At 38.3% G+C, this 25,522-nt stretch overlaps 1 protein-coding gene across 2 annotated transcripts; it reads right to left on the reverse strand.

The window, feature by feature from the left end:
- Positions 1–3,625: 3,625 nt before the first annotated feature.
- BPNT1 (3'(2'), 5'-bisphosphate nucleotidase 1) lies at positions 3,626–24,274 on the reverse strand. Of its 2 annotated transcripts, none has more exons than XM_079924142.1 (9): positions 23,520–24,274; positions 19,077–19,204; positions 15,821–15,925; positions 15,021–15,128; positions 13,551–13,599; positions 12,229–12,320; positions 8,005–8,202; positions 5,528–5,633; positions 3,626–4,260 (listed from the first exon to the last, which is right to left on the reverse strand). In XM_079924142.1, exons 2-9 carry the CDS (start codon positions 19,194–19,196, stop codon positions 4,112–4,114), a joined length of 927 nt encoding a protein of 308 aa, XP_079780268.1. In that variant the 5' UTR covers positions 19,197–19,204; positions 23,520–24,274; the 3' UTR covers positions 3,626–4,111. The 2 variants fall into 2 exon arrangements, with proteins under 2 accessions (XP_079780268.1, XP_079780267.1); XM_079924141.1 differs by lacking the exon at positions 23,520–24,274 and adding an exon at positions 23,377–23,513.
- Between the last annotated feature and the right edge of the window lie 1,248 nt (positions 24,275–25,522).

A 25,522-nucleotide genomic window follows, 5' to 3' on the forward strand; every position in this document is an offset into this window, starting at 1 on the left:
TGGGATAGTCAGAACTGAACAAAACATTCTGGGTGTGGTGTGATCAGGGCAGAGCAAAGACAGAAGCATTGCCTCTCTTAGTTTGCCCATTACAGTGGTATTAACATACACCATACTAGCTTTTTACAGCCACATTAAATTGTTGAGTCATAGTAAGATTATAAACAATGAAAATCCCCAGAGTTCTCCATCCTCCAGTTATCTAATATAAGACCTTGCATGTATCAGTTTACCCTTATATTGACGCACAGGGGATTCGACGGAGCCAATATTCTCTTTTAAAATATTGCTAAATTTTAACTTTTGAGATCATTTTAGTCCCATCTCTGTCATTCAGTACATCTACTACTGTCAAACGGAACAGAAGGTTCTAAAAAGACTGCAATACAAAGCAGAACATTCCAGGGGCCCAATGACTGGTTGAGTCCAGAGATGCTTTAAGAGTTCAGAAGAGGGCTTCCCTGGTGGTGCAGTGGTTGAGAATCTGCCTGCTAATGCAGGGGACACGGGTTCGAGCCCTGGTCTGGGAGGATCCCACATGCCGCGGAGCAACTGGGCCCGTGAGCCACAACTACTGAGCCTGCACGTCTGGAGCCCGTGCTCTGCAACAAGAGAGGCCGTGATAGTGAGAGGCCTGCGCACCGTGAATGAAGAGTGGCCCCCGCTTGCCACAACTAGAGAAAGCCCTCGCACAGAAACGAAGACCCAACACAGCAAAAATAAATTAATTAATTAATAAACTCCGACCCCCAACATCTTAAAAAAAAAAAAGGAAAGAGTTCAGAAGAGAGTGGGACTGTTTACTGGTGAGGTTAGTGCTAGGGAGTAATGATACCTATTCCAGTTGTTTAGAGTTTTCCAGTTTTATTATTCTTCCCATTCCCAGATGATAGTCACCATGCTGAGCATTACATCCCAGATCACTGATTTTGAGAAGCATGGAATCATCAAGAAAGGGATATCATCAATAAAAACAATAAAAACAGTGTAGAGCTGTGGTACACAAAAAGAAACCTGTATTCAGGAAAGCGAGACACAGCAGTAAGTGTCTTAGATCTTAATGTCACTATCTGTTAAATGCTTTTATTTGTTCCAAGAGTTTTTTTTTAGTTATGCTGAGTTTTCTAGATAGATATTTTTTTTCTTTCTATGCAACATTTGTTATCTCTGAAGGCTTATCTCTTTCATTGTTTAGGACTTCCAGAACAACACTGAATAGGAGCAGTGGTAATGTTGAACAAAAGCATATTGGTCTGGTTGCTGACTTTAGTGAGAATGTCACTATTTCACTATCAAGAATAGTGTTTGCGGGCTTCCCTGGTGGCGCAGTGGTTGAGAGTCTGCCTGCCGATGGAGTGGACACAGGTTCGTGCCCCGGTCTGGGAAGATCCCACATGCCACGGAGCGGCTGGGCCCGTGAGCCATGGCTGCTGAGCCTGCGCGCCTGGAGCCTGTGCTCCGCAATGGGAGAGGCCACAACAGTGAGAGGCCCGCGTACCATGAAAAAAAAAAAATACATATATATATATAAAATTCACATACCATACAATTCACCCATTTACAGAGTACAATTCAATGCCTTTTAGTATATTCAGAATCATCCAATCCTTACCACAATCAATTTTAGAACATTTCATCACCTCCCCAAAAAAAGCTCTGTACCTTTCAATAGGCACTCTCATTTTCCCTCAACCCTTAAAATTAAAAAAAAAAAAAATGGTTTTGATGATGTGGCACCTGCCTGCCTCCCCGACCTCACTTTATAACACTCCTCTCTTTGTTCACCTTACTTCCGCCTACTCTGGCTTCCTCTGTGTTTGTTATTTTCCTTTCTCTTCTCAGAGACAACGTGCTTATTATTCCTACTAATAATCCCAGCTCTCGATATGGCTGACCTCTTTCCAGCCAGTTTTCAGCTCAGACATCACCTCTTCAGAGAAGACATCCCCACTTTATCTACCGGATATCTTCTTCCCCCCCACCCCTCCCTGCCTCCACCGCTTCCCAGCTCATCTTCCTGCTTGATTTCTTCTACAGCGTTTTCCACAATCTAAAATAATTTCATTTACTTATTATCTGTATTGCTTCACAAGAACATGAGCTCAACAATGGAACAGACTTATGTCCACTGTTGAATGTTCAGTACCTAGAGCCATGCCTAATATACAGCAGGTGCTCAATAAATATTTGTTGAGTAAATGAATGATGGAATAAATGGAGGCCAAGGTGAGAGAAAACATGGTATTTTGGGGGAACGTTAAATGGTTGAGCATGGCTGGAGTACAGGTTAGTGAACAGAGGTGATCCTAGAAGGAAGAAGCTATAACATCAAGAGGTTCACATGTCATTGTAATGAACTTGCATTTTATCCTAAAGGCAATAGGAAGCCATAAAAGATTTTTGAGGAAGTGAGTGGCATTACTAGATTTGGCTTTTTAAAAAACCTGGAGCCAATGAGAGATGGATTGGAGAGGAGTAACAGTGCAGGAAGGAAGATTAGACAGGAAGACACTGCAGTGATTCAAGGAAGAAATAAAGGGGTGTGAGTGTGTAAATTAATGTAGAAGAAATGGGAGTGGAGAGAGAATGCAGACTTCCAAATATGTCACTTGGATAAAGTTTTTATATAAGAGCCTATAGAAAATAACTTCAAAGTTATTCTCACATTGTACTTAGATTTTTTAAAAAATTAGGTCTAGTCCACTGTTTTCATATAGACAGAGAACTCTTTTCTTAGAAGAAAGTACTTTCCAAACATGGCCAATTATCAGGATCACCTTGGGGATTTGTAAAATAATTTAGGGAGGGGTAGGCAAGAATGAAGAGTTTTTTAGACATAATTCAGAGATACCTGTGAGACATCAAAGTAGGCTTTTGGGTATAGAAATCTAGAGTTTGAGAGTTCTAAGCTAGATACAGATTTTGGAATTCTGGGTAAAAGGCCCTTAAGTGAAGCCATATTTGTGGATTAGATCATCTAGAGAGAACTTAGGACAGAATCATGGTGAACACTGACATTCAAGGAAAGGGAGACAAAGAGAAACCAAGAAAGGAGACTGAGTAGGAGTGGCTATTAGGGGGAAGAAGAAAAACAGGACAGTGAGAAGAGAGTTGCAAGAGGGAGAGGGGCCAATGGTGTCAAAGCCACAAAGACCTCTTCCTGTAGGTGCCTTGTGAAAACAGTACTCCAACACCGTCTCTAGTGAGTGTTACACTTAAATGACTACCGAATCCCTGGAGTAGCTGTCTTAAAATACACGGAATTTTAAGACAAAACCGCTTGGCTGGAGCCTGTGAATTCGTATTTTCTGAAAAGCTTCCCAGGTGATTCTGACATGCAGTGGGTTTGGGAATGATTAATTTAAACCACTTGCTTAATACAATGAGAGAAATTTATTTAAAAGCAGAGGACAGAGTCCTAAACAATAAAAACCTAGGCAGAATGTCAGAATAATTTTGATAGCATACATTATAATCTTCCTTTGGAAGGAATAGGAGCAATTACCTAACTTTCCACAGTTAAACTGCATAACGATGTCATAAGGATAAAGTAATACCCACAGCAGAGAATACATAGTTTCCAACTACTTAAAAACAAAAAAAGCTGGTGAATAACAGAGAGAGCTAGAATTAAATAATTTATTATAAAGAAATGTTTCTTCAAAATCTGTTTCATCAACATATAGAATGATATTTTAATGTATTCAGAATGGGGGTAGGAAAACGTTTTACATTACTGTGAAAGACAAGAATGAGATTTAGGTAATAACTTGTGGTTCTGTGCCCTAAAGAAATCTGGTTTACAAAACAGGAATGCTGATTCAACAGTGCACCAGGATGGCCAGTTGGAACTAAGCTTTACTTTCACTGCTCCAAATAAAAGGAGGAAAAATGAAATGTGAAATATACTGACTTTACAAGTTTTCCAGATGTCAGAATTGGTCTGGTTGATTCATTAATCAAGACGTTTAAAAATTCAATTTTCTACTCCTAAGTAACCAAATGTAAATCGGTGATCAACAATGAATGAAGTAAAGGTAGAGCTCAAATTCCCTCCAATTAGTTTTTGAGGAGCAAGTCCTTCTCCTGGCTGAGTCGACGAGATTTCCCTTCAAGGAACAAGTACATTTTTAACAGATTCGGGAACTCGACTTGCATAGTAGTCATAATTCCTCAGTGTGGCCAGGACGCCAGCTGAGTTCATGTGCTTCACTTCCTTGTTATACTGAAGGGCATTTCCATGGATATCGGTTAACTTGCCTATGGAAAAAACATCAATACAATGTCAATGGCTGATCGGATCATTATGTTTCTAGTTATTTCTAACAGCTTCTTGCTTCCCTATATAATAATATCCATTGAATTCTGGATAAAATAAGGAAGATAATGCATGACCACAAAGGTTAAGTATTAATTCACTTACAATTTAAGACTACAGAGGAACTTGACTAACTAAAGGCTAAATCATTATTTTTTCTGCCTGATTAAAATAATTTCACTTAGTATTTTCAATTTATACTTCTCAGTATCAATTAATTTCTCTTTTCCTGGAGTGATTATGTTTCCTATTGGTTATACTCCATCACCCACGATTCCCAGTTTCAAAAGTGTTTTCTTCATTCTACCATTTATTAGTAACATTTTATTTGGTAAGAGTTTAAGTGAAGTATGTTCACAAAACGTAACTGTGTTATATTACAGTCTTATTTAACATTCTAATGAGAATGGATCGTGATGAATTTAACTTCCTTGTCATGTAATATGCTGAGATATCGACACAATAATGTACCAGGAGAAATGATAAAATAAAAGTCAAGTGTTTAAGAGTAAATGTGAGGGCTTCCCTGGTGGCGCAGTGGTTGACAGTCCGCCTGCCGATGCAGGGGACACGGGTTCGTGCCCTGGTCCAGGAAGATCCCACATGCCGTGGAGTGGCTGGGCCCGTGAGCCAGGGCCGTTGAGCCTGCATGTCCGGAGCCTGTGCTCCGCAACGGGAGAGGCCACAACAGTGAGAGGCCCGCATACCGAAAAAAAAAAAAAAAAAAGAGTAGATGTGATCTGATGTCTACTTGAATTAGAAAAATCATCTTGCTGTGTATATATCTGTAGTATTTTTGCAGGTAGATTAAAAAAATTCCAACTCTATGATCTTTAAGCGCTAGCACTGAGACATTTACCAATACAATATTGGTTCAAAAGAAACTAATGAGGATGATGATGAATATTTTACTTTTCAAGAAGAAAAACCCCTAAAAGCATTAAAGCCATAAATTAATAAGGGTTTAATTAAATGAACTGTGTGTAGATCAAGGTCCAAAAGAGAAACTGTAACTAAAGGAAAATGAATTCACTGAAAATCTACTTTCTCACCTATGAAATGCAAGGCTTAGATTGGATAACCTCTAACTTTCCTTCTATCTTTTATACCCTAAGAGTCTAGGTAAAGTAACATTACTGAAATATCATGTCCTAGCATAGTACGAAAACTGTATAAAAACTGTAATTCCCCCAAATAAAATGGACTAACCTCCCACAGCATGTAAAATGACTTCTGGAGCACAGGTGTCCCACTTCTTACATCCAGGACTTGCAAATACATAAGCAGAGGCTTTGCCTTCAATCAGCTGGATAATCTGTAACGTTAAGAGAATAATTATCCCTCAACCATGAAATAAGTGAGGTACAAATAAAGAGAAACTGCTTGTTTCTATCAGTATATTTCAATTCCTCTGTCAGACTTGGGTTAAAGCCTTTAGCAGGTGTAAATGAGTATTATGAAGAAACATATAGAATACATGCATAATAATGTAGTATCTGATGGGAAAAAAGAAGTCAAATAAGCTACAAGGAGGATATCTGAACGGTCTCTATATTCTAAGTTAGTTAAAATAAGGTTTTCTTTTTTATGCTGTCTTTTCTTCTTACAGTAAAAGCAATATATATTTGTTGTAGAAAAAATAAAGCTTTTTAATCTTGTAAAAATTTGACCATTATTATGTAAAGGATACAGAAATATTGACCAGTACAATAGTGTATAGGTTGTAATAAATCCTAACAGATATGTGATGCTGACTAGTCTAAAAGCAGTTTCGTAAGTCTTTGTTTTGGTATCATATCTGTTGCTATTTCTGCTACCAAAGTATGAATTTTAAAAGAGTCATCTTGGACTTCCCTGGCGGTCCAGTGGTTAAGACTCCATGCTTCCCCTATAGGGGGTGCGGGTTTGATCCCTGGTTGGGGAACCGAGATCCCGCAAGCTTCACAGTGTGCCAATAAATAAATAAAAATCAAATCAAACAGTCATCTTACTAATGCCCTGTAATATTCATACAAAACTGAGATCACTGAGGGACTTCCCTGGTGGTCCAATGGTTAAGACTCCATGCTTCTACCGCAGGGGATGCGGGTTTGATCACTGGTCAGGGAACTAAGATCCCGCATGCCGCGTGGTGTAGCCAAAAAAAAAAAATCTGAGGTCACCGATAGAAACCGCATGACTCTCAGCAGTAACTTGCTATCAGCCTTTCATTAGTTGCTTGACTTATTTTTTGGTTATACTATAAAGTAATTAGTGCTGTAAAATTCAGACTTCAAATATTGAGATGAAGAGGCCAGCCTGGGAGAATAAGGAGGGCCTCAGTGAACACAAGGTAACCAGCTATTCTTTTTAGGATTACTGTATTCAATGACACGTTCAAACCATTAACCCTTGCTGCAGACTTCTGAGTAAAAGCTTTCTCTTTCTTTTAAGAAATCTGTGTCAAGTCTTATTATGTGCCAAGAACTATGCCAGGTATATTTTTTGAGGGAAGAGGGACTGTGGCTTTCGTCCGATTCTCAAAGAGGTCCTTGATGCAGAAAAGTTAAGAACTGCCGAACAAGGTCTTTGCAAGGAGAAAAGGTGGGAGCTGTGTAGGGTGGGGACTTTGCTCCTATGGGGAATGGTACCTCTTTGGGAATAAAAGAGGTAATGGCATTTTGTAGTTACAAAAGTAGGGGCAAAGAGAAATCATATTTCAGTGACTATCAGGAATATATTTTTACTTTGAAATGTTTTACATTTTTTTCAAAATACTGCTATTTTTAAACTTCCATTTTTCATCCTCTTATAAGTAAATGCTTTTAGAGGGAGATCATTTTGGAATCTGCTGTAAAGGCTGGTTGAGGGATGATGACAGGTTTCACCTAAGGCACTGGCAGTTGAGATGGATGAGACATTAGGAAAGAATTAAGAAGATCTATAGGTAGGATCAGATTGATAGGATGTGAGGCAGGAAGGAGGCTAGGATGGCTTTCAGATGTCTGGCTAGAGCAGTTAGAAAAATGGCGGTGCCATTAAGCAGATAGGAAGTAGGGAGAGGAACACATCTGGGGGCAGGTAGAAAGAGGATGCGTTCCAACTGGGGATGCCGAATTTGAGATACCTGATGGATGTCATCATGACAACCAAGGGGCAATCAGATGAGAAGAGATCAGGGATGGAGATCAAATTGTGTTCCAATTCACAATGTTCTCAGGAGGATGGGAGCCTAGGTGAATGAATGGGGTAAGTATCCAGAAAGGGGCAGGCAGGCCCATCCTGGAGTCTGTAGAAGAAAGGTCTGGGAAGTAATCCAAGAGGATCCTTGAGAAAATGAGGACTGGCAAGAGGCCCGGGGTCTTATCCAAATGGCTTATCACTGAATTCTCTTAGATAAAAAAGACTTGAACCACAACATTTAAAAAAAATTCAGGGAATTCCCTGGTGGTCCAGTAGTTAGGACTCCGCGCTTCCACTGCAGGGGGCACAGGTTTGATCCCTGGTTGGGGAACTAAGATCCCACATGCCGCGTGGTACGGCCAAAAAAAAAAAAAAATTGAAATGTTGCTGAAATGTGTCTTTAATGGCAAATTACAATCTTTAATCTCTTCTCCCAAACTCTTATTTCACATTTTGTAACAGTGCAGTATTTCTTTTAATAATTCAGTTGCATTTCAGGGTAGATGATGGATGGATTTTGGTACCTTATTTCCTGCTCCTCCCACCCGCAGCACATCATCAGGATTCATAGCTGCAACGCAGTCCGTAACCAACTGGCTGTTATGGGACCGGGTAGTTGTGATAATGTGTTTCCCGGCAGGCACTTCTTTCAGCTGAAACCCGAAGGCACCTAAACCTAAAACTCCCCAGATTGTTCTCCCCAACACAGCATCTGGTCCTGCCTATGTAAATGGGTGAAACAATGGCAAAGCTTGTCATCATTTGGAGAGAAAGGTTCACCATAAATAGAACATTTAGTTATATTAGCAACATGATTTTTTAAAAATAAAAACATGATAATGTTATAAAGTACAAAAGCAGTATCATCGACAAAGAAATTTTCCTGAGAACATCAACTGATCGTTCCCATTGTTGTTTTGGTTAATAATTGGGTTTCAGGGAGTTCCCGGGTGGCTTAGTGGTTAGGATTCTGGGCTTTCACTGCCGTGGCCTGGGTTCTATCCCTGGTCGTGGAACTGAGATCCCACAAGCCACACAGCACGGCCAAAAAAAATAATAATAATTGGGTTCCAAAGGTACGGAAAGGAACTTCTGGTTATTCCCTGGAGTCTTCAGGAAAGGCAACATCACATACTGATTCCTGTTCCTTTCAGAATTATCCAACAATCTCATTACTGTATTTGAAAATAGCTGTTTGCAAAAGGTACATAAAGCCCCCAGGAAATGAAACACTGTGTATTGATTACTTTTCATTGTCCAAGGAACAATAAGGATCACATTACTATGGGAATAGGTAATGGTGATAATATAATAATGCTGCTATAGAGACAAAGCGAGTGCATATGCCGATACTGAAGAGTGGCCATGTATAATGGGGTCAGGGTTAAAAGATTTTACTGACAATTGGGGTGGTAAGATGACAATGACAGTGCAATCCCAGAATCTGTATTTTCCTTTGCAGCACTCAAAGAACTTTCAGCCACATTGTTATAACTATACACTTCATATAGAAAAACATAACTGGTATTTCATGGAAAGTAAACCTGATGCATAAAAGATTAACACAAAGTCGTCAAAATACCACTATATCAATAGAGTAGACATACAGACATATATTTTTACTTAATACTAAACATGTACCACGCACCATACTAAGTGCTTTACATATATTATCTCATTTAATCCCCAGAACAATCCCATGAAATAGTATTATCATCCTTATTTTACAGATGAGAAAAATGAGTTTTGGAATCATTCCGTAACCTGACCAAGGACTCTAAGAAGATCATAATCAAACTCAGGCTCATCTGTGTTCAAAGCCAGTATTTTTCGGGACCTCCCTGGTGGTCCAGTGGTTGAGACTCTGCACTTTTACTGCAGGGGGCGTGAGTTCGATCCCTGGTTGGGGAACTGAGATCCCATATGCCACAGGACATGGCCAAAAATAAATAAATAAAAATTTTTTAAAAAGCCAATGTTTGTCGTCACTAAACTAGTAGACTACCTCGGTTTACTTCTCAAAATGCTTTCACACACATCATCTTATTTACCCTACAGCAGTACTCTGGGTGCTGTTATAGTGAAATATGCTTGGGCTGCAGGGTTGGATTCCCTGGGAAGCGGAGATCAACACCTGTGGAAGGGAGGGGAGTGGGCAGAGGGAGAAACCGAGCTGTGATGCAGACATGACCACAGCTTCAGCCAACCCCATGGGAAGCTCTGGAGCCAGAATGGCTCTTCAGAGTTGTACCAAACTGGGGAGAACACATCCCAAACTGGGATGAAATGCCAGGCCTTTACACCCCTCCAATCATCAGTCACTAGAAATGGACTACCTTGGGAATGGGCGTGTCACTGGCAAGGCGGTTCTTCACAGGTGAGGCGATCCCCAAAGAGGCTGAGAGCTGAAGGCTTTGTGCGGACGGCACTCCCAGCAAATGGGCAACAGAGGAACCAAAAACAAGCACTGGGGGCTCAGTATATGTTCAAGTGCTTCCCCTCTTCCCTCTTGAGTTTACACTATAGGAGAGGCTGGAATCGGAAAAGTACAGAGAGGCTCTGTGTGCTCGTTATGCTTCAGCTCAATTGCTGAGACTAATTTCATGTGCTCAAGAAACCTATTTATTAATTCAGCTCTCCAGTTATTCTGAAAAAGAAAGGAAAGCATACTAAATAGAGGACATGAGCACTCTGGTCCCTAAAAACTCGTATGACCTCTGTGAATGAATATGTCAGCAAAGAGGATGGGACTGTGGAATCTGGCGCCCTGATGAGGTAAATGCAATCCCATGAGGCAGCCAACTAGCCTTCCTCTGTGCTCCTGATCTCTCAGCCTCTCTTGCTGACTCTCTCCTTCAGAGTTCCCACACCAACTGTCTGGGGGTAAAAAAGGCTAACATTTTCACCTTACTGATGAGTTCAGTAAGATTCCTAATGGTTAAGGAGCTACCTCCGATATACAGACAGACTGGGTTTCTTTGCACTATTCCATGCTCTTTCCTTTGAGTGCTTCCCAGCTTCAGGATCTGTTAGAAGCAGTAATAAAGTCTGAACTGTAAAAAGTCTTCTATCTGGCTCAAGAGAGCAATGTAGAGCAGTGGCTAAGAGCTTGGACTGCAGTTTAGGTACCAGACCTGCCATTGACCAACTAGGGCAAGTTACTTGTCTCAGTTTCCTCTTCTTTAAAACAGGGATAAAGGCTTCCTTAAAGGACTTTGGTGAGTATCAAAATGAGATAATGCATGTGAATCCCTCGAGTCTGTCAGTACACAGTAAGCTCTTGATAAATGTTAGCTATGATGATAATGACTTTAAATTGGACATTCAGCCTTGAAAACTACCAACAAAGCTAAGCAACTTTTCTCCTTGTTGCAACAAATTTTAAGGCATAAGCAAGAGAGAAGGAAGAGAGGAGGGAAAGAAAGTGTACAGAAGGGAACGTGGTGAAGGGACAGGTAACAAAGGAGAGAAGCAGAGCAGGAGAAAATGAGCTGGTACGTGGGACAGACAGTGTCTACTGGGGTACCACAAGTTGCCTACCTCTTTTCTGCCTACCAGTGCAGCCAAAAGCCTAGCTATTTTTCTCACCTTTGCTTCACTCCTGGCTTCCCTTAACTTTTGATTTTCATTGTTCTGTGGAAAATGAATACAATTTTTCTAATCTCAGAAAGAAGTGATGGAAATGGTCAACAATTCCTAAGCGCTTAGATCCTTTTTTGATAGAAGGTGCCACGCACTGCAATATTATCTATGAATTAAATGCCCCTATTTCACTTGCTTTAAAGTTTACACGATAACGGCAAACTTGTGTCTGCGTATCATACTGTATAAACATTAGTCGTATTAAAAGAATGAATGGACTCTTAAGCAGTTCAATGTGAGACTTTCCCGGTAACGAATGCATAAATAGTTTTGCTGAATAATCATAAGATGCACACGATTATAAATAAAAAGTTATAATCACATAAATGATATTAAAAACAACAAACTTATCTTAGAACTAGAGATTAATCCTGCTCTCAACTCAAATTAGAGATTCAGAAGTAATAGTCCCCACTCTGGTTACTTTGTTTCTCCAAAGTTCTATCAAGGTCACACTAACGTAAATACCTTAAGTATTTTATTGCAACAATTTCCTTTAACATTTAAGATGATCTAACAGTATATTCCTGATTTGGAATTACATTAGCCTCTTACTTCTAAGGAAGACAATTTCTTGGGAGTATAGTAGAAAGTCAAAGCAGATTAGAGAGACAAAATGAGAGAAAAGAGTACAAGAACATGTTTAGTTAATGCTGACTATAATTTAGGCACTATGTAGTATTACCTGCAAAACCACATGGCTAGCCTCTTTTCTTGGTTGAAATGGTTCATTTCTTCAACGTGCTTCAAGCACCACCTGTAAATCAGGTGTCTCAATGACCAAGCTAACCAAGAGCCATATCAGTAATTCCCACACTTTTGCTTATGATTTGAATCATAAGGCATACATAACAAATATGTGCAAATCATACAGTGTGTCTGTGTACAGTCACATACATACATACACATTCCTGGTATCAACACCCCCCAGAGGATCTGATTCCATACATCTGGGGTATAACCTGGGAATCCTTACTTTGGAAAGCTCCCCCAGATGATTGCATGTGCAACCAAGCTAGAAATCATTGGATCAGATAACATTAAGAATCATATAATACCATAATTATTCATCTAATAAAATATTTTGGTATCATTTATAGTAATACCTGGTAGTTGTAATATGGCTGGTTAATAACTCCTGCTATGGCTTTTCCTTCATAAGCAATTCCAATAAGAACTGTTACATTGTCAAGAAGACCTAAAAAGAAGAAATTTGTATCAATTACATAACCTTCTCAGGTTATGACTCATCATCAGCACATCAATGGCTCCAAGTTATTTTTGCAATAAAGATAAGGAATCTGCAATGATTCATCCATGATTAAACCTACTCTGGCAAAATACACAAATTATGAGAGATGGCCAGGGACAGAAGTAGGGACTACAGCCACTTAATTGAATTGATACACATCGTCTCATGGTCCCATTAGTAATCATCTGTAAACCAATCAAGTAAATCAGCCATAACTCTGCAGCCATCATCATCAGATTCCTCTGTGCCCCCCTCTACCACCATCCGACTCACCTCTGCCTGCTAGATCACTCTCGATTGCAGGATTACTCTCTAGATTTGCATTTCAAGCCCCTAAATTAAGATTTCTCACAGTGGGGCCAATGGACTAACAAGCAGCATTAGAATTAACTGGCTCAATTTTTTCAGTACAGATTCTCAGGCTCCTTTGCAGAGCTAGTGAATCAAAACCTCTGGAGGTCGGGGTTGAGAGCTGAATGAGCTGTTTAGGTGTTCTTACACGCACTGAAGCTGCCTAGAGCGCCCCTATTTCTCAATGGATTACAGAGACATTTTCACACGTACTACAGGATTCACTCCTCATAGATATGTCTCATCCAAGGGCAGAGAGAGTTTTTTCTAGGAATTACGAGACAGTTTTCTTTTTTCAGCTGAGAACCAATATAAGAAAAGCTACGTTGATCTTCCTCTCAAAAATAAGAATCTAAGCTTATGCTACGCTCCTAAAACCTACCACTCTGGCTCTGAGCCTGGCACTTCTCACTTCAGCGTTGCCAACTTTATTTTAATTTGCTGCCTTCTAATTTTGCTCATCTTAGATAATTTCAGGAAGGAGAAATATTGCACTGTGTTTCAAAACCCATCTTTAGAGGTGAGGCTGTGCAGTGAGACAGCAGTTCGCAGAGGAAGCGAGCGAGGGATGGGCATGGGATGGTGGCAGAGCAAGGCGATACAGTGACACTTTTCATCATTTTTCTACCCAATAAAGCTGGGGGTTCAGTATAGTCCCTTCGGTTACATTGGTTTAATGTTAGTTATTTTCATCTAGGGGACATTAGGATTGTGGGACTGGTGGAGTATGGGGGGGGTGGTATTTGAAGGAGATTAAATGTTTACAACTAAACATCATATATTAGTCCTACTGCTGTCAAATACAAATATAAAAGAGATACCAACCTTCAGTATATTCCTTGGTACCATCCAGAGGATCAACCCAGACCACAAGCTAAAAAAGAGGAAATGTCCAAATTGAGCATATAAAATTTAAAAAATTGATTTAAATGGATAAACTAAAACTATCTTTTTTTTTTAATTTTTGAAATTATATTATGGGTGGCTTAAGCCAATGTCATCATTGTAATAATTTTTTGTAATAATTTTGTAATAATTTTTTGTAATAATTTTGTAATAATTAAAAAATAATTAAAATAATAATTAAAATAATTAAAAATTAAAAATAATAATTAGAATAAAAATAATTTAAAATAATTTAAAATAATTAAAAATAAATTAAAAATAATTAAAAAATAATTAAAAATAATTAAAAAATAATAGTAAAAAAGTAAAATATTAAGTAAAATATTAACACAACATTGTAAATCAACTATACTTCAATAAAAAAATTTTGATATAAAATGGTTAACTGGTAAAAGTTTATTGTTACCTGAACACTAAACATGTGGCCATGAACATCCTGGGCTCTAGATGGTGATATAAGGAAAACTTTAAAGTGGCACCAAAAATGTTTTGTGTGGATGCTACTCATTTTTATATATAAATGTTGATTTCAGATAAATAATGACAGTCTGATTATCGTAAGGACACACGTATATGCGGCCAAGAAAAATGAATGGTTTATAAAACTGGCAGTAGCATAAAAAAGAAGTCCCCTCTTCTTAGGACTTTTAATATGATTCAGGATACGCAGCCATTAACCACTAGATGCTTGATGTAAATTTGTGAGGGCATATTTCTGACGGGAGACACCACATCTTTTTTTCTATACTGCGTATCACAGAACAAAGTGCCTTACTCATAGTAAGTGCTCAACGAATGAGTGTTACATAAATTAAAACTCAAAAATTAAAGAAGTGTGATAGTTATCTGAAGGCATAGATTTAATTTAAGCAACAATCAAAAGCAAGGGGGGTAATTTTTATGGCCTTCCAAAAATATAAGGTAGCAATCCATTTCATCTCCTTCCAGCTCCAACTACCAATGAAATGTTTTACTACCAAATTTACTAAATAACAAATTAGATTTTCTCCCTAAAAGTATTTTGTTTTTTGGCCATGCCACGTGGCTTCAGGGATCTTAGTTCCCTGACCAGGGACTGAACCTAGGTCCCAGCAGTGAAAGCACCCAGTCCTAACCACTGGACTGCCAAGGAATTCCCCCAAAAGTATTTTTAATAACAGTTTTAGAGTGAAGAGGAAATCAATAGAATGAGAAAATGAACTCGAAGTGAATAGGTCAGACATCCCATATGGTTGCCAGGCACTTATATGTTGGCTCTGAAAGATTTCAAGTTCCTGGTTTCCCTTGTTTTATAACTACCAAGTTTTCATCATGATGGCAAATTTTATTTCCTTTACTACGACAAAAACTGAAGATAAATAGAAAGTTAAGTAATAACATGGATCATACGTCTTCCTCTTTGATAGCACTGTACTGTGATGGGCATGGTTGCTTCAGTATCTCCTCCCACTGACCATCTTCAATCAACTCTTGATCCACGTCTTCAGGAGGCAGATCCTAAAGCAGAGAACACAGATGATGACCGAAGCGGTTTCCTGTTTACAGAATACCGTCTGTCTCAGCAACAAGAAGAAATGCAGTATCACAGGTTTCACTAGTCCTTCCTGTTTACCATTTCTATTTAGAGCTTTTAAAGCACACTGAATAAAATTGCAAAAACAACCACATATGGCTCATCAAAGTTGATTACAAAGGATCCCAACTTCATTATCCTGAACAAGGATTAAAAAGAAAAGAATTTTTAAGTAGTATACACCTATTTACACAAGTGACTCTGCTATCAGCTATGTCTAACTCTCAAATACATGAGATGTCAATTCCTTCACCTTCACAGTGTTAGTCTTTGAATAAGTATGCAAATAAGCCTTAATTAAAAAAAAAAAACAGGAACCATAAAACCCATTTTATTCCAAAGTTCTAGAACTCCACCCATCTTATACTTTGTATGTTGAATGTCACAACAGTAACCATATCATCTATGGTCAAGAACTGACATATGTGGCCTAGAAATAAACCAAAATATTAAAAGCAGATATTTTCTGAAAGTCCAAGAAAAATGATAGTTATTTTTGTGTTAAAACACAAAAATATAATGCTTGAAATCATAAAAGTAGTGTATAAATCACTAAAGGGGCAATTACAAATCCATACAGTAAACAGGGATTTAAAAAAATATATGATAGTCTTACCTCTTCCCCTATAATTGTTAGTTTGGGGAATTTCCGTGCCAAAGAAGAGCATATGCTCATTTGAACTAATCGGTCCGCCTTGGTCTGCAGGTCTGTTGCACAGGTCTGCAACAAAGAACGCACATTTTAGCAGAACTAAGTATGAAATAAGTTGTTCTTTGATGCCTCATGCGTGATTATCTATATCCATTTAAATTACACTGTCTGTTTTAAGATTGATCAAGCTTAAATTAACATCATATGAGTCAGTTTCTTGGCTGGGTTTTTCTCATGGGATTTATAGTGGCTAAAGTTTGGAAAGGAGCTTTTAAATTACTTAGAATATTTTTTCCCCCAGTTCACAAATTCCTTTTATAAGATCTCTACGTTAATCTTTTGCTTAAGCAGGTTGACAGACAAGAAATTCACAATTTTCAAGGCAGTTAATAATAATAAATAACTCTTTAGTTATTTAAAAGGTATTTCTTATATGGATCTTTCTATAAACTCCACTCAATCCTAATTTTAATAATTCAAGAGGTCCTCAGAATGATTCGTTATTTCTTATTTCAAAATTTTTATTTCTAAACTATAAAAAAATAAAAGTGAATGGCAGTAGTATTTACTACATAACTCACCTATGGCACTCAACTCAATCCATAACTCATATAGTCACACTTGTGAAAGACAGTGACCACTTCCTTGGTTAGCTTGCTTTCAGAGAATTAAGACATGTTGCAATTTATACATGCCTGTTTAGGTGGATTTACACATTATTTTATCTTAAATAGCAGATCTTTCGCAATACTTCGTAGTGAGATAAGGAATGACTATGAAAATCAAATTCTTTTCTGCCACAGGGAAGTTTGCTGGTTATCTCAATGTAAAGAACAATTTTGCTAGAATGTAGTGCCACAAAGGCAGAGACCTTTGTTTTATTTTCTAAAGAATTGTACCTGGCACACAGTAGGTGCTCTGTAAATATCTGTGGAATGAAACTACTTAAAATAATTGTTGAAATTGAAGATTACTTACCTATCAATCAAGTTTAGAGACCACTGCTCCAGAGAAAAAAAGACACATTGATAGCCATTCAACTCTATGAGGAAAGCTCTCCCAACTCTTCTCTAGGATAAGATATTCCCTGCTCTTTCTACCGACATAGTGCCAGATCTCACCATTCTAGATACTTTGTGTGACAAATCTGTTTTTGCCCTGTCTCTTTTAAAATGAGGTGTCAACAAGTGGATATAAAGTACTAGAAGTGTCTGACCAGTAGAGAGGACAGTGAGGTTATTATCTTTCTTTCTAACTTGAACACTATAATTCTATTACTCTTTAGCTATCGGCTACAAAGTGGTCCATCTAATATAATCACAAGAGAAAATCAATTTAAACAAAATAAATAATGCTAAGAGAAAAATATGCAAAGATATGATCCAAAATATTGGCGGTGGTGGCCTAATAGATGATTTTGTACTTTTTGCTGTTTTTCTCCACTTCCAATGTTTCATAATAGACAAAACAATAAAAAAGGAAAGACAGTAAGATTAGTAGCCTTCTGAAAGTAGCTGTTTTACATTGTTGGCTTGTCATTGAGCATGTATGTGATCAACTAAAACCTCTTTTTCACACAAATTTGAATCAGACTCCCCCCTTATTACTTGAACATTAATATAGGACTTTATTCCTATTGTAATATCTTGTTGAATTTGGCCCACCTTTCTCAGAGTTTGCAACTATTTTGAATACTTATTCTGCAATCCAATACAACAACTAGCCCTTCCAGCTTCATTTTATTGACATATTTGATAAGTATCCTTTCTACATCCTCCTCTTCCACAGCACTTTTGAAAAGATGCATTCAACAAATTTTTTAAACTGTATTTAAGTTAATGGCTAAAGAGAAAAAGACAGTCAGGAGCAGAGTCCTACGATCTGTCAACCAGTGACCATTTTCCAGCTTGAAAGTGAATCATGAATAAAATTATGGGGTAACATTGTTCACCTAGTTATGAGTACACCTAACAGTGGCTCAGGATGGGGGATGAGAGATATCATCTATATATTATAAATAGCTTGAATGCTTTTTAAAAATGGAAAATGAGGGACCATAACAAATTTTTTAAAAAATTGATTCAAATCAATTTTGATTTCAAAATCAAGATACCCTATATCTATTTCCTATACTATTAAGCCCATAAATCCATCAAAAAAGGAAATGAGATTTATTTCACTAGTTCTTGTGATTTTTATTCTTAATTTTAAAAGTAGTTATGTTGAATATCCTATAATTAGTTCACAGGAACTTATTTCTAAGTTGTTTTTTACTTATATATATAAGGTCCTTATTTTTTTATACAAATAGCCTTAAATAGATGCTTGACTAATCATAAAGGAGCATCTTAACTACATCTCTATTTCAAATCATTAAAATGTTTATCATATCCTAAAATTTTCCCACTTGGGAAAAATTACAATACAATTTTCCTTAAAGATTATGACAGGGCTTCCCTGGTGGCGCAGTGGTTGAGAGTCCGCCTGCTGATGCAGGGGACGTGGGTTTGTGCCCCGGTCCGGGAAGATCCCACAAGCCGCTGAAAGGCTGGGCCCGTGAGCCATGGCCACTGAGCCTGCGCATCCGGAGCCTGTGCTCCGCAATGGGAGAGGCCACAACAGTGAGAGGCCCGCGTACCGCAAAAATAAAACAAAAAAATTTGTAATGTGAAATAATCATAAAATCTTGTGGAAGAAATTATATTTTAAACTAGAACACATGCACGGTGGGATTTCTTTTAAGAATCAACTAACACTATAAACTATCTTTCTGTTAATTTACCTAAGTTTTTAATTATCATACTGGAAAGAAAACCTTTGCTTTAGGTTTCTTTTCCATGCAGAAAAAACATTTTAAAGCTTTGAATATAGGGGATACTTATTTAAATGCCAGATGTTACCAAACATGTCAAGTTCACCAAGGACTGCACGGCTTTGCATGAAGTAGATTACTTCAGGATATGAAGCTTGGTTCCAGTGCTCTGGAGCTAGACAGCGGTTAGAAGGCCCAGTCATATAAGTAAAGGTTTTGGAGGTAGGAAGTCTAGAGTCCTCTGCAGAGCAGAAATGGAGCCCATTTGAACTAAGGGTCTTGCAATCGCCATAAGGGAGCCATTGAGTATTTCAACTATTAAAGTCTGTCCAGATTATTATATCCTTTTAGCTAAACCTCAAGGGACAAAAACAGAGTTGGTATGAAATGAGACGAGACTTTCAGTACCTTCTCCACGATACCCAGGTCTCCTTCAGCAATAACACGCCTGACTATCGTTCCTGCCTTTTGAGCAATAGAATATGCTGAAGCCACCAACCGCATCAACACAGTGTGACTGGAAGCCATGACGTGCCCTAAAGGAAAATCGAGAGAAATGTTATGTTACTTTCAAAGCCAACTGCTGGTTTCATTTACTTGAATTCAATTCAACATATTGGTATTGAGTGTTTACTTGAGACTGCTTCAATTAACTGTATAGATTCTCTAATAAACATTTACTAAGAGAGACTTGGAAAAAGACTCCATTTCAGCATTAGCTCTCCCAATAAATTCTATAGTATTCTTTTTCTCTGCAGATGGGACATTTTGAGGCATGGGGGTAACTGGCCCAGGACTATAAACATGTGAATAAGTTTTATGTATGACAAATGTAATGTACAAAAGCTGTGGACGTGCTGCAGGGGCTAAAAAATAAGGTATAATACCTGCCCTTAAGGAGCTAATATTTTGGTGGGCTGAGGGTAAAATACTGTAAGCTAATGTCTATAACATAAAACTGGTAAGTGCTGACAGAGGTATGAAGAGCATAAGGGATGTGTGTGTATGTGGGAAGTAATTAAAAAGGGGAGGGACTGCATGTGATTACATTTAGTTTCTGAAACTCAATGAATATTCCTTTAGAGATTGAATAAAATTTAATCTGCTGGTTATTGGCTACCATCCTCATCAGTAGCAAAATAAAGAGAACAAGCAGGATAACCACTGGACTGAAGACCAAGCATTTGGAAAAGTAATGAGTGTCAAGCAGCCCCTGGCCCAATAAAAACTATGAAAAAAACAGTCTTTAGGATCAAGTACTTTCCTTTTTGAAAATACAGATTCAAATCCTGCAATTTTATTGACTGCTTTGATGCTGGGATACATCACCCAGATTCCCTCTGGGGTTGAAGGACTTACTTCCCCAGCTGTTGAGAGGGCTGCCAACAGATGGTCTTTGGCTGCCACGTCTTTAGGAATTTATCTGCTGAGGAGTCATTTCACCTGAAACTGGTCAACAGGGGGGTGTAAAGGCCATTCCTCACTCCAGCTGGGCTGCCACCCCAATTCTGCTGGGCCTTCCTAGCTTCCAAATTCCCAGTGGGGTGGGCTGAGCCTTAGCTGGGACTGAATCATGGTCCAACTGCCCTCATCCCCCATCCTGAGCCACTGTTAGGTGTACTCATAACTAGGTGAACAATGTTACCCCATAATTTTATTCATGATTCACTTTCAAGCTGGAAAAGGGTCACTGGTTGACAGATTGCAGGACTCTGGCCCTGACTGTCTTTTTCTCTTTAGCCATTAACTTAAATACAGTTTAAAAAATTTGTTGAATGCATCTTTTCAAAAGTGCTGTGGAAGAGGAGGATGTAGAAAGGATACTTATCAAATATGTCAATAAAATGAAGCTGCAAGTCCTTAACTTCCTTATAGCAGTTCAGATTACATCCAGTTTACAGATTAAATCCAGATTACATCCAGCAGTTCAGATTACATCCACTGTACTTCCTTCTCTACTAGTTTTACACCTTCTGGCTTGTAAAACACTAACTTTTGTAAGCATGTCTCTCTGAAAGCTCATCAAAAACAGGGATTAAAGGCACAGGCACTGAAGCCTACTTCCTGTGTTCAATTCCTAGCTCTGGCACACATTAGTTGTGTGACCTTGGGAAAGCCACTTAAATTCTTTGTGCCTCGATTGGTAAAATGGAGCTAGCAATAGTATTATAACACAGAGTCATGGTAATTATTAAATCAGTCTCTGGCACAAGGTAAGCACTAAATAATGCTGGCTAACCATTATTATAATGATTATTCTCATTGCTGGCTATCCTGCAGGGACATTAGGGCAGCGTTAATGGCAAAAAAAAAAAAAAAAAAAAAATCCTATAGCTTCCGCAACATTATTTTGACTCTGAGGATATAATATTACCAATATGACCCAGAATCACAGCACAGGTTCTTTTTCATAATGTTCTGGGCTTGAGGCTTGGAGTATGAAAAAAGGTTGTACAACATTTAAGGCAATCAACCTAATATCCTATCATTTAAGGAATCTCTACAGCTGTCAACATGGCTAGTTCAGAAGGACAAAAACAATAGGAATCAATGATCCATTTCTTCTCAGAGCCTGGGAGAGGTATCTTGAATTCAATAGAAAGGTGGTGAGCATATGAGGATTAGGTTCTTAAAATAAATGATGAAATCGGAACCCAGGGGGAGTGCAGTAGTATCCAAGTTGAGGAGATGGAGCTGGGTGTCTGCGGAGGCCAACATGATAGGAGTGTGCAGGGCAGAGTACCAGAGAGACCTCTGGAGACCTGCTAATCAGTGCAGGCAGGTGAGGAAACTACCTGAAGGAACAGTAGGTGTGATCTTCAGAGCTCACACGGCTTGAGAGTTCATGCACCCACTAGCCAGTGGGAGACCTCATCACTCACAACACACTGGTTAGAGTAACACACATTGCGGGTGGGAATGTAAGAGGGTGCAATTACTTTGGGAAACAGTTTGGCTGACCCAGCATTCCACTCCTAGCTATTTGCCAAGAGAAAAAGAAGTGTAAGTGCTCACAAAGACTTTTTATGAATTTTGTTTGTTTGTTTTTTTGTTTTTAATTTTTTGGCCACACAGCATGGCACGTGGGATCTTGGTTCCCCAGCCAGGGATCGAGCCCATGCCCTTTGCATTGGAGGTGCAGATTCTTGACCACTGGGCCGCCAGGGAAGTCCCAAGACTTCTTCATGAATGTTTATAGCAGATTTATTTGTGACAGACAAATCTGAAAACAACCCAAATGTCCCTCAACAGGTGAGTGGATAAACAAATAATATCAAATTATACACTTTAAATATTTACATTGATTGTGTGATAATTATACCTCAATAAAGCTGCCACAACCATAAAAAAAAAAAAAGAAAAATAAATAAATAAATAAATGGTGAGTTCCCACTCAAAATACAAAGATAATTTATCTTTTGGAACTTGACTATAACAGAGCAAATTCTGAAAAAAAGAGAAATGAGCATATATCAAAATATGATATAAAACTATAGTAATTAAAAGTTTAGTCCTGGGCAGAATTTGAGAGACAAATCAATGCAATCAAATAAATTTCAGAGATAGATCCAAATACACTAAAGGTGATAATTCAAATCATGAAGGAAAGTTAATTGTGCAAAAAACGGTGGGGACAATTGCTAATCTTTTAAAAAAGTGTTGGAATCTTTTTGCCTTCTTTATATCAATGTGTATTCCAGATCAATGCATGATTTTGAAAGTAAAGAATGAAACTATAAAAGTATGGGGATAAAACATGAGTGAAATGTTTTATAAATTTGGAAAAGCACTTTTAAACATGACTAAAACCAAGAATCCATTATATATTCATAAATCTGAAGGCATAAAAATTAAAATGTTTATATAGCCAAAATACCATAAACAAAGCAAACAGATGAGTGCCAAAATGATAACAAAAATTTGTATCACATACTAGACAAATGTGCTAATTTTGTTACATAAGGGGCTTACATATATCAATATGTAAAAGATGAATGATTCAACAGAAGAATGTGCAAGTGACGCCAATAGGCAATACTTAGAAAAATAAAAGCAAAAGCCATTAAATCGTGAAATGCTCAATTTCACTAATTATGAAAGAAATGCAATCTAAAACAATGAGAAATGATTGTTCATATGTAAGACTGACATAGATAAGAAAGTTTGCCCTGTGTTGGCTGGAGTGTGAGGGAAGATCCTCCTGAGCATTATTAGCGAGGATGTAAAGTGGTGAAACCGCTTTTTTGAAAATCTTATTAACAGTAAAATGTACACATCTTTTAAACTAGCAATCACATTTTCAGGGAATCTAAATAAATAAAGCAAGTCTACAACCAGAAAAGGCAGTAGGAAGAATGTCTGCTATTTTAACGAAATTTAATTTTAGGCGTAAGACAGCCTCTAAATTTGGATGCACTAAAGAACTCACCGTCTAAGTCTGCCTTGTTATTTCAACAACATATGGCCATAAAAAGACCCCGGGGCACGAAAATAGTAGTACAGGTAAACAATCAAAATGCTGACACTGAAGAACCTAGGTCCGATATCGGAATATCTGGAGAAGTACTCTGATTTGCGTAATTTTTTTTTAGCATAAATCCTTTGAATCTCTTCATATCTGTGCAGAGGGGTGGAGTTAGGGGACCAATAAACTACTCAGATCTGCCTAAGGCCCTTGCGCTGCCCCGCAGGAGAGAAAATTACTTACAGTGACAAGACTGGCACCAAGTCAGACGAAAGAGACTTCAGGGGTAACCAAAAAAGCGTTACCAAGCAAGAGGTCCCCCGCAGCGTCCAGTACAGCGATTACCCTCCGCGGATAGGTCATCAGTGGATGCAGACTAAACCTACCTCAGCTACTGAGCATGCGGGAAGTTCGGCGCAAGCGCAGAACAGCTACTTTGCCACCGCCCGGTCTGATTTCAGACCCGCCGCAAAGTTCCACTTGTCCGTGTTTTCTAGAAGCTTTCCAAGCTTTCCATAGGCTCCAGTCCCCTGAAGTCAAACCGAAAGGTGTATTAAGTAATCATTCTGGTTTCAGGTGTCTTCCAATCCACCTTGTGCGCACAGTTTACTCTTAAGATATTTGTCCGGTTAGTGATACCGCCCCGTGGCGGCAGGCGGCTACTTAACCTCGAAACCCTACGAGTCCGTGGACTGGCTTCAGGTGGTCCGCGACGCCCCTACCTCTGTTCCCCCTAAGAAAACTTTATGCAGAAGTGTGTTACTAGCGTTTATTTTTTATTTTATTTTTTTAAGCATTTATCAGATTCCTGAAAGGGTCTGTGACCCTTTCATTCGGCTACTGATTAGTCCTGGGAGATTTTTTCTCTTCCTGGTCGATGTACCATATTAATTATTTTTGTTTTTCTGAAGCACAGAAAAAAAAAAAAAAACCTAATTACGACTTTTAGTGCACTGCCAAAAGTAAAAACAAACAAGCAAAACCAAAAATTGCCTGTTTATTCATTTTGGCTTTCACCATACATTTAAGGAGCACACTTCTTGTGTCTGCCTGTATTTCTGTGTCCATGTGGGAGCCGACCTGCGGTGAGAACAGCAGAGCGAAGAGGCAATGATCTTTTTTTTCAGTATTGAAAAGTAGGGCACTGTGATTAAAATATAACAACATAAAATAAGATGACAGAGTTAATCGCAAACATATCAGTTATAACAACAAATGTAAATTGTTTAAACTCATCCATTTAAAGACAGAAATTCTCGATTAATTAGAAAGCCAAACCCACTGTTTCATCAGAGTAGAATTCAGGGTAAGAAAAATTATCAAAGGGAACAGTCTTTTTTTTGGTTAAAGGTATCCTTTATATTAATAAAACTGCTTTATTTTTAAACATTTTAAATTAAATAAATAACCCATCACTGCATTCTCGTTGCTAAAAAAGAAAAACAATCAAAAAACCCCACAACAATCTGTCCAAGCCTTTTTTTTTCTTATTTTCCTAGTTTCATATGCTTTATTTTATTTTCACTTAAAAAAAATAAATTTATTTATTTTTATTTTTGGCTGCATTGGGTCTTCGTTGCTGTGCACAGGCTTTCTCTAGTTGCGGAGAGTGGGCTTCTCATTGTGGTGGCTTCTCTCATTGCCGAGCATGGGCTCTAGGCATGCAAGCTTCAGTAGTTGTGGCTTGTGGGCTCAGTAGTTGTGACACGCAGGCTCAGTAGTTGTGGCACGCAGGCTCAGTAGTTGTGGTGTACGGGTTTAGTTGCTTTGAGGCATGTGGGATCTTCCCGGACCAGGGCTCGAACCCATGTCCCCTGCATTGGCAGGCGAATTCTCAACCACTGTGCCACCAGGGAAGCCCCATTTTTTTTTATTGGGTAAAAGATTCATTAAATTCTATAGTGCTATACAATTTTCAAAAATTTTGCACATGATTTCGTATAATCCCATAATAACCTTTTCCCCCTACTCCTATATTGCCCCTTCCCTTTCCGCTCTCTCTGCTGGTAAGCACTAGTTTGCTGTCTATATCTGTGTCTGCTTCTTTTCTGTTTTATTCACTAGTTCATTGTATATTTTAGATTCCACGTATAAGTGATATCATGACGGTATTTGTCTTTCTCTCTCTGACTTATTTCACTTAGCATAATGGCCTCCAAGTCCATTCATGTTGCTGCAAATGCAAAATTTCATTATTTTTTATGGCCGAGAAGTATTCCATTGTTTATAGACATAACACATTTTATCTATTCATCTGTTGATGGACAGTTACGTTGCTTACATACCTTGACAATTTTGTAAATAATGCAGCTATGAACATTGGGGTGCATGTACCTTTTTCAGTTAGTGTTTTTGTTTTTTTCGGATACATACCCAACTGTGGAATTGC

The sequence above is a fragment of the Stenella coeruleoalba genome (assembly GCF_951394435.1).
Source record: "Stenella coeruleoalba genome assembly, chromosome: 1".
Classification (NCBI taxonomy): domain Eukaryota; kingdom Metazoa; phylum Chordata; class Mammalia; order Artiodactyla; family Delphinidae; genus Stenella; species Stenella coeruleoalba.